General features: G+C 41.6%; 1 protein-coding gene across 3 annotated transcripts in view; it reads left to right on the top strand.

The window, feature by feature from the left end:
* The window catches only part of PPP2R5D (protein phosphatase 2 regulatory subunit B'delta), a 374,106-nt gene that overhangs the window by 286,504 nt on the left and 77,435 nt on the right, over positions 1–10,167 (top strand). For all 3 annotated transcript variants that reach the window (XM_029592779.1, XM_029592780.1, XM_029592781.1), the window contains exon 14: positions 5,416–5,488. In XM_029592779.1, coding sequence (XP_029448639.1) covers positions 5,416–5,488 — 73 coding nt within the window. The remainder of the gene's footprint in view (positions 1–5,415; positions 5,489–10,167) is intronic.

Here is a 10,167-nt window from a genome sequence, read left to right on the forward strand (position 1 = left end):
GTGATATACCAAGAGGTGAGGGCTGTATCTGCATCAGAGAGATCAAGGTTAGCAAGTTCCATCGAAAGATGGGAGCTGAGGTTGTCCATGGAGCAGGAAGTCCTATAATGGATTGTAGTTTTGGAGCAGGGGGAAGCTGGGTTTTCCTTGATGCAGAGGTCAGTTGTGATCATTCGGTGGTCTGACCATGGGATAGGGGAGCAATGAGGCAGGGAGGTTTGGGTGAGGCCTGAATTTATGAATATGAGGTCCAAGGTATGACCAGCTTTGTGCGTGGGACTATTCACGATATGTGTGAAACCCATGGCCTTGAAGGAAGATAGCAGAGCTTCGCAGTTGGTGGAGTGGGGGATCACGTTGATGTGGAGGTTAAAGTCTCCCATGATGAATACTGGGGTGTCGTTTTTGATGTGTTTGGCAATGAGCTCAATGAGAGGAGAAGGGTCCAAGTCTAAGAGACCAGGTGGAGCGTAAATTAAGCAGTTTTGTTGCTGTTTAGAGTTGAATAGAGCGAATTCGAGTCTGGAGGTATGTTTAGTTTTCTGTAGGGTTACTCTTAGTTCTTTTTTAGCTGCTAAGAAAATCCCCCCCCCCCCCTCTTTTTTTAAGTCTAGGAATTGAGAAAATATAGAGTTGAAGGGGTAGCTGATTGATTAATGCTAAGTCTGTGGGCTTCAGCCAGGTTTCTGTGATAGCACAGATGTCCGGTTGTGAATCCAGGAGATAATCATTGACTATATGCGGTTTTTTTTGTAAGGTATACAAAAAAAAAAATATATATATATATATATACACACAAAACATATATGCCCCACAAAGAATGACAAGATCAGCAAGTAATGGGACATTACCTATCCCATCCCCTAAATCAGCTCATCTAAATACCGTTAAAGATAGAGCTATATGAATTGCTGGGCCACAATTATGCAATTCCTTATCACAAAATTTAAGTCTTGAACTGAATATTAGAACATTTAAGAAAGGAGTTAAAAGTTGGCACTTTCAGCAAGCATTTTCTTAATTCTAATGACAGATATTATAATCAGGTTCCATGATTTTGTCACTGTTTTTTCTAATTGTATTTTAGATGTTTTGCTAAGAATTTTATGTATTTTATGATTTTATGATAATACTGTAATTCAATTGTATTTTAACTGTGTATTTGACATTTTATTGTAAACAGATGTGATATTTCCTACGAACGTCAGTATATATAAACGAATAAATAAATAAATAAAAATAAATATACAAGATAGGAAAAGACTACAAAATAATATCCAAATATATCATCAAGACTACAAAATAATATCCAAATGATAGAGGTGTTTAAAATCATGAGAAGTCTAGAATGGGTAGATGTGAATCGGTTATTTACTCTTTCGGATAGTAGAAAGACTAGGGGGCACTCCATGAAGTTGGCATGGGGCACTTTTAAAACTAATCGGAGAAAGTTCTTTTTTACTCAACGCACAATTAAACTCTGGAATTTGTTGCCAGAGGATGTGGTTAGTGCAGTTAGTATAGCTGTGTTTAAAAAAGGATTGGATAAGTTCTTGGAGGAGAAGTCCATTACCTGCTATTAAGTTCACCTAGAGAATAGCCACTGCCATTAGCAATGGTAACATGGAATAGACTTAGTTTTTGGGTACTTGCCAAGTTCTTGTGGCCTGGATTGGCCACTGTTGGAAGCAGGATGCTGGGCTTGATGGACCCCTTGGTCTGACCCAGTATGGCATTTTCTTATGTTCTTAATGCTTGGATATCCCAGTGAGTGCAGTTGGATCAATTGTGAGAAATTGGAAGCTGCATCATATCACCCAGACACTGAATCTTTATGGGTAGAAATCCCTTGTGTGTCGGGGAAGACTATACTGATAGGGGTATACTACTGTCCACCTGGTTAAGATGGTAAGACAGACAGTGAAATGCTAGGAGAAATTAGGGAAGCTAACCAAATTGGTAGTGCAGTAATAATGGGAGACTTCAATTACCAATCACCAAAAATGTGGAACCCAAATAACAATTCAAATAGTGGCCTAAGAAGGTGTCAGCAAGCCTTGACGTTATGTGTCACCTCATCCTGGGCCTTGATAAAGGACAAGCGTTCTTACTGATCCTACTGGACCTTTCGTCAGCCTTTGACACCGTTAACCATTCCCTACTCATTAACCAGCTAGCCTCTTTAGGTATCTCAGGCACAGCACTCTCCTTGTTCATATCATTTCTCAGCAATAGAGGATACAAGGTCAAGCTACAGAACAAAGAATCCTCACAACACCCTTCATCAGTAGGAGTCCCACAGGGCTCTTCCCTGTCTCCTACTTTATTTAATATTTACCTCATACCGTTATGCCAACTTCTCACCGACCTCAACCTCAAACATTTCCTGTACGCTGATGATATACAGGTCCTGATCCCCATTAAGGATTCCCTCGCAAAAACGCTGACTTACTGGAATACATGCCTTCAAAAAATTCAACTCCTCCTCACCAGCCTGAACCTGGTACTAAATTCCGGCAAAACTGAACTCCTGCTCATCACCTCTGAGAACAGCACCATCACCTCGACACAGCAAGACACACCAACAATTACACAAGTGAGAGACCTAGGAGTCCTAATTGACAATCACCTGAATTTCAAAGCTACTATCAACAAAACAACCAAAGACTGTTTCTACCAACTACAGGTGCTGAAAAGAATTAGACCTCTTTTCCATGCCCAAGATTTCAGAACCATCCTGCAAGCAATCATTTTTTCAAAATTAGACTATTGTAACACCATCCTACTTGGTCTTCCCGCCTCTTACACCAAACCGCTTCAGATGGTACAAAATGCAGCTGCACGAATACTGACAAATTCCAGGAGAAGGGATCACATAACCCCCATCCTAAAGAACCTCCATTGGTTACCTATACACTTTAGAATAATATACAAGGCCATTCTTACCACATACAAAAATATCCACCTACTGGCTCCCATTGACCTACAGATCCCTCTCCAACTACATAATTCGTCAAGACCGACAAGAGATGCATACAAAGGATCGCTACAGGTACCACCGCCCAAATCTACCAGACACATCACGCTAAGAGATCGGGCATTCTCTACAGCCATTCCACCGTTATGGAACTCCATCCCCTCAAACCTCAGACTGGAAACATGCATCTCAACCTTCAAAAAAAGACTAAAGACATGGATATTCATACAAGCATTCCCGGACTCAAACTGATCTATTTCATCCACGCCAATCCTTATCTCCACCTACACCATGATTAACCATCTCCACTATTGTTTACATGTTTGAATTAATAACCTGTCCTTTCTCTTCTTTCTCCGCCAAGTTCTAATCACCCTGTTATATGTAACTGCCTTTTCCGCACCATTGTTTTTAGTTTATGTTTACGATGCACCCCTGTTTTATGTGAACCAGCATGATGGGACTGCGTTCTCAAATGCCGGTATATAAAAACCCGAAATAAATAAATAAATAAAAATATCCGAAGCAGAAAGCCTGCCTGAGAGTCAGTTGGACTGTTAGATGATCGAGGGGTTAAAGGAGCAGTTAGAGAATATAAGACCATCACGGAAAGATTAAACAATTTCTTTGTTTTGGTGTTTACTGAAGAGGATGTTGGAGAGATACTCGTTCCGGAGAAAGTTTTCATGGGTGATGATTCAGATCAACTGAACCAAATCACGGAATACCTAGACGATGTGGTAGGCCTGATTGACAAACTGAAGAGTAGTAAATCACCCGAACTTGTGTTATAAAAGCGCGTCCATGTGTGCACACCGGGAAGCACGCGCATGTTATAAAATCTACCCCTAAGTATGTTACCAACCTACACCATCCCAACAGTCAAGTATGGGCGTGGCATCATCATGTTGTAGGGATGCTTTTCCTCAATGGGGACTGGGCATCTTGTTAAAATTGAAGGACAGATGGATGGTGCAGCATGCAGGGAGATACTGTAAGACAACCTGTTTCAGTCTGCTAAAATACTAAACCTTGGGAGAAAGTTCATCTTTCAGCAGGACTATGATCCCAAGCACAAGGCCAAAGCAAAACAGGAGTGGCTGAACAACAAAAAGGTGAATGCTCTACAGTGACCAAGTCACACTCCAGATCTCAATTCAATCAATCTGCTAAAAACTAAACCTTGGGAGAAAGTTCACCTTTCAGCAGGACAATGATCCCAAGCACAAGGCCAAAGCAACACAGGCGTTGCTGAACAATAAAAAGGTGAATGCTCTACAGTGACCAAGTCACACTCCAGATCTCAATCCAATCAAGAACCTGTGGCACTATTTGAAAATTACAATCCATTAGCGTCATCCAACCAACCTGAACAACTTGGAGCAAACCTGCCAGGAAGAATGGGCAAAAGTCATTCCCAAACAGTGTGCAAAGCTGGTAGAAACTTACCCCAACAGACGTAAAGCTGTTATTGCAGCAAAAGGTGGTTCTATCAAGTACTAGGCTCGCAGCATTTTTCAATTTTTAATTTTTTTAGAAAAAATGCAGAGAAATATTTAATTGTGACTTTGAGAATTTACTTTAAGAGCCTATTGATTTGCAATACGTATACTGTCTGGAACAATCTGTGTGTCATTTGTAATCCACAGAAATCTGACTTTTTAGGGGGTTGAATACTTTTGCAAGCTACTGTAGTTACATTAGAAAAGGTACAGAGAAGGGCGACCAAAATGATAAAGGGAGTGGAACAGCTTCCCTATGAGGAAAGGCTGAAGAGGTTAGGGCTGTTCAGCTTGGAGAAGAGACGGCTGAGGGGGGATATGATAGAGCTCTATAAAATGAGTGGAATAGAACGAGTAAATGTGAATTGGTTATTTACTCTTTCAAAAATACCAAAACTGAAAAAAACAAAACAAAACCAACTAGGGGACACTTCATGAAGTTAGTAATTAGCAAAGTCAAAACAAATCTGAGAAAATTAGTTTTCATTCAATGCACAATAAAGCTCCGGAATTCATTGCTGGATATGGTTAAGGCTGGGTTTAAAAAAGATTTGAATAAGTTCCTGGAGGAGAAGGCATAACCAATTAACCATGTAGCCTTAACCAGGCTAAACTAATTTGCCCTTTGGTAATACTGGTGAATGTTGACTGTGTTTGTGGGTTATATGCAAAATGGTTGAGAATTAAGCTTCCTATAGATAGCACATGATGTATTCTGGGAAGAGAAGGAAATATATTTTCCTGGTGATGCCTATTTATATCTCAGGGTTTCTTGGATTCCTGTTGGTGTGCTTCTTGGCTGGGGCAGAGTACTGTATTGTTCAAATGAGTGAGAGAACAGAACAAAACGTAATGGAGAGAGCCAAAATTCTAAGCCTTCCAATTCGATTTAGCTGGGATTTGATGTTGAGAATTATTTTTAATTTTCACTTACAGAGGGAGATTTAAGTTAAAGGAGCGAGAAGAGATGTGGCACAAGGTTGAAGAACTTGCTCGACTGAACCCCCAGGTAAAGCTTTATATCCTCCTTCCTCAATCGTGAAATGCTTATAGGGCACAAAATGTGATGTATATGAAAGATTTCTGACATTTTTTTGTTTGTTACCCCTGCAGCCATTACTCTTATCCCCAGTGTTAAGCTCTGCTTTTCCTTTCCCATACAGTAGTGAGGGTGTTTCTAGAGGTTATCCTTGTGTCTGTGTGGTTGAATGCGACAGTGAGGGTGTTTCTAGAGGCTATCCTTGTGTCTGTACGGTTGCACGCGACAGTGAGGATGTTTCTGGAGACTATCCTTGTGTCTGTACGGTTGCACGCGACAGTGAGGGTGTTTCTGGAGGCTATCCTTGTGTCTGTACGGTTGCACGCGACAGTGAGGGTGTTTCTGGAGACTATCCTTGTGTCTGTACGGTTGCACGCGACAGTGAGGGTGTTTCTGGAGATTATCCTTGTGTCTGTACGGTTGCACGCGACAGTGAGGGTGTTTCTGGAGATTATCCTTGTGTCTGTACGGTTGCACGCGACAGTGAGGGTGTTTCTGGAGACTATCCTTGTGTCTGTACGGTTGCACGCGACAGTGAGGGTGTTTCTGGAGACTATCCTTGTGTCTGTACGGTTGCACGCGACAGTGAGGGTGTTTCTGGAGATTATCCTTGTGTCTGTACGGTTGCACGCGACAGTGAGGGTGTTTCTGGAGATTATCCTTGTGTCTGTACGGTTGCACGCGACAGTGAGGGTGTTTCTGGAGATTATCCTCGTGTCTGTACGGTTGCACGCGACAGTGAGGGTGTTTCTGGAGATTATCCTCGTGTCTGTACGGTTGCACGCGACAGTGAGGGTGTTTCTGGAGATTATCCTTGTGTCTGTGCGGTTGCACGCGACAGTGAGGGTGTTTCTGGAGATTATCCTTGTGTCTGTACGGTTGCACGCGACAGTGAGGGTGTTTCTGGAGATTATCCTTGTGTCTGTACGGTTGCACGCGACAGTGAGGGTGTTTCTGGAGATTATCCTTGTGTCTGTACGGTTGCACGCGACAGTGAGGGTGTTTCTGGAGACTATCCTTGTGTCTGTACGGTTGCACGCGACAGTGAGGGTGTTTCTGGAGATTATCCTCGTGTCTGTACGGTTGCACGCGACAGTGAGGGTGTTTCTGGAGATTATCCTCGTGTCTGTACGGTTGCACGCGACAGTGAGGGTGTTTCTGGAGATTATCCTTGTGTCTGTACGGTTGCACGCGACAGTGAGGGTGTTTCTGGAGATTATCCTTGTGTCTGTACGGTTGCACGCGACAGTGAGGGTGTTTCTGGAGATTATCCTTGTGATCGTGCCATTAGCAATGGCAGTGAGGGTGTTTGTAAAGATATTTTACATACTTTTGTTGGAATTATTACATTTTGCTCCAAATTTAACCCGTCTGTGGAATAAAACTATTGAGGCTTTCATATGAGCCATAGAACTCGAAGCATAGGAAATGATTGCAGATAAGAACCACAGGGCACATTCACTTTGTCCAATATTTCCTTTTGCATGCCATAAGACCCCAGTTGTTTGGCTCTCAGAGAGCCTCTTGCTTAGAAACTCTTCCCCTGGGAAGCTGCTTTATGCATCTGCCATGGAGAAACCTTTCTAATGTCACTCTTGGGTAAATCCTCTTTGATATCTTTTTAGGTCATCTTGTTCTAGAATGCCCCTTCCACTGAAAATCATTAGCTTTTAGTGCATTATTTGTCACGCTTGCCTTAAGGCACATGTTCCCCTGTACTCTGCAATCATTTTATGTCAGCATTTTTTCCCTTCCAGAAATTATGAAATTTAAGCCTTAGGTAAAAGATGCGTGATATCAAAATTGTGCAAGAAAGGTAACTTTTTAATTCTCTTGCATTATTTTGCCCAGTTTTGTCCTGTCCTTAAAATAGTGTGGTCACACGGTAAATGTTCAGAAGAGTGAGTGTGCAACCCTTATATCGAACCCCTGGTATCAGACACAAAAAGGGGTTGAATTAGCACAAATTTGAAACTCATGAGCAGTAGTGCAAGTTGTCAAGGCTTCACCCTTAGCTACTGTCCATTTGCTTTTTTTCATATAAATTCAAAATTCAGTCATATTTGTTTAAAGCTGTAAAGTGGAGAGTACAACCAAACACATTTACTTACATCATGCCTCAATACGAAATGCTGAACTCTTAAGGATTTGACTTGGGACAATTTAAATATCAGTAGAAGGGCAATTTGTGGGAGGATAGGATTGTATGTTTTTAGGAATAATAGACTTTGGATTAATTTTTTAACCTAATATAGATTAATATTTGCAAGTGTAAAGAGTTGTGTGGGTAAGGAAATAGACTTTGGAATAATTTTCTCATTTAGTAAAGGTTAGTGGTTTTAAGTATTAAAATTTTGAGGTTATAAAGGTCACTTATGTGAGCTGAAAAGGTTCCTGGGCAACAAGTTATTACTGTAATTTGATTCCTACCCGTTCTAGTCACTTTTATTGTTGTTTAGATCTGGGGTATGCAAACTCAGAGGCAGAACAGCCTTGAATGGGGGGCATACAGGCTGCCGAATCAGGGAAGAGAAAAAGGTCTGTCTAGTCATGTCTTGTGCCATGATTTATTTAAAGTTTAAATACCGCAACATCATAAATTTTGTAATGGTTTACAATAAAATGTACATAATCATAAAATGAAAGCACAAAATCATACAAAACAAATCAACAAAAGAAATACAAAGTAATAAACTGTAAATCAGGATATGTTCTCTTAAATGCAAAAGTTTTTAAAGACTTCTTAGGTGAAGGCTTGCATTTTTAACTTCATCCGGGAGGGAATTCCACAAAATAGGGCCTGCAGCAGAGAAGGCTCCATCATGCGTGGTGATAAAGTAAGCAAACTTTACAGTTGTGACCACGGGTAGATTCTTCTGAGCATATCTTAATGCACGTGATGGCCTGTAAATTTTTAATTCGGAACGCGCCCAGCTAAGATGATCAGAAATGAGAAGCTTGTGGTGTCATGCAGGCACTACTAGCTCAGGAGGGTGGGAAGTGTCAAGAGCATGGTGAAATCATTGTAAGCATGACACGGCTTAGCTGTGCGGCTCTTTTGATGGGCCAGGGCAAGGAGCTGCTTACTCTGCAGTGTTTCACAACCCAACTCAGAAAGTTTAACAGGCGATTAACAAACAATTTTTAAATAAATAAGAGAAACAATAGAGAGAAAATTGGAAAAATTAGTGAATACAATAAAAATGCAAAAATAAATAGTTGGGCAAGTTAGGATGGCGTCTTCTCAGCTCCTGTAAAGTTTTGTCTGGCACTTAAGTTTCTAAAACATTTTTCTAGCCTTACCATTTTGTGTGTGCTGTGGAGCGTGTGTCTGTGTTTGTCTGGTGTGCTATGTTCTGTCTACCTGTGCCGCTCTCTCTGTATATTTCTTTCTAGGTATTGTGTGTCTGTATTTCTATGCCTGGCTGGCTGTTGGGATTCTGTCTATGTATGGGATAGCTGTCAGTATCTGCATGGGGCTCTCTCTCTGTGTATTTCTTTCTAGGTGTTGTGTGTCTGTATTTCTATGCCTGGCTGGCTGTTGGGATTCTGTCTATGTATGGGATAGCTGTCAGTCTCTGCATGGGGCTCTCTCTCTGTGTATTTCTTTCTAGGTATTGTGTGTCTGTATTTCTATGCCTGGCTGGCTGTTGGGATTCTGTCTATGTATGGGATAGCTGTCAGTCTCTGCATGGGGGTCTCTCTCTGTGTATTTCTTTCTAGGTGTTGTGTGTCTGTATTTCTATGCCTGGCTGGCTGTTGGGATTCTGTCTATGTATGGGATAGCTGTCAGTCTCTGCATGGGGCTCTCTCTCTGTGTATTTCTTTCTAGGTATTGTGTGTCTGTATTTCTATGCCTGGCTGGCTGTTGGGATTCTGTCTATGTATGGGATAGCTGTCAGTATCTGCATGGGGCTCTCTCTCTGTGTATTTCTTTCTAGGTGTTGTGTGTCTGTATTTCTATGCCTGGCTGGCTGTTGGGATTCTGTCTATGTATGGGATAGCTGTCAGTATCTGCATGGGGCTCTCTCTCTGTGTATTTCTTTCTAGGTATTGTGTGTCTGTATTTCTATGCCTGGCTGGCTGTTGGGATTCTGTCTATGTATGGGATAGCTGTCAGTATCTGCATGGGGCTCTCTCTCTGTGTATTTCTTTCTAGGTGTTGTGTGTCTGTATTTCTATGCCTGGCTGACTGTTGGGATTCTGTCTATGTATGGGATAGCTGTCAGTATCTGCATGGGGCTCTCTCTCTCTGTATTTCTTTCTAGGTATTGTGTGTCTGTATTTCTATGCCTGGCTGGCTGTTGGGATTCTGTCTATGTATGGGATAGCTGTCAGTATCTGCATGGAGTCTCTCTCTGTATATTTCTTTCTAGGTGTTGTGTGTCTGTATTTCTATGCCTGGCTGACTGTTGGGATTCTGTCTATGTATGGGATAGCTGTCAGTATCTGCATGGGGGTCTCTCTCTGTATATTTCTTTCTAGGTATTGTGTGTCTGTATTTCTATGCCTGGCTGACTGTTGGGATTCTGTCTATGTATGGGATAGCTGTCAGTCTCTGCATGGAGTCTCTCTCTGTGTATTTCTTTCTAGGTGTTGTGTGTCTGTATTTCTATGCCTGGCTGACTGTTGGGTTCTTCTATGTATGG

Source organism: Rhinatrema bivittatum, chromosome 3 (genome assembly GCF_901001135.1).
Source record: "Rhinatrema bivittatum chromosome 3, aRhiBiv1.1, whole genome shotgun sequence".
Lineage (NCBI taxonomy): Eukaryota > Metazoa > Chordata > Amphibia > Gymnophiona > Rhinatrematidae > Rhinatrema > Rhinatrema bivittatum.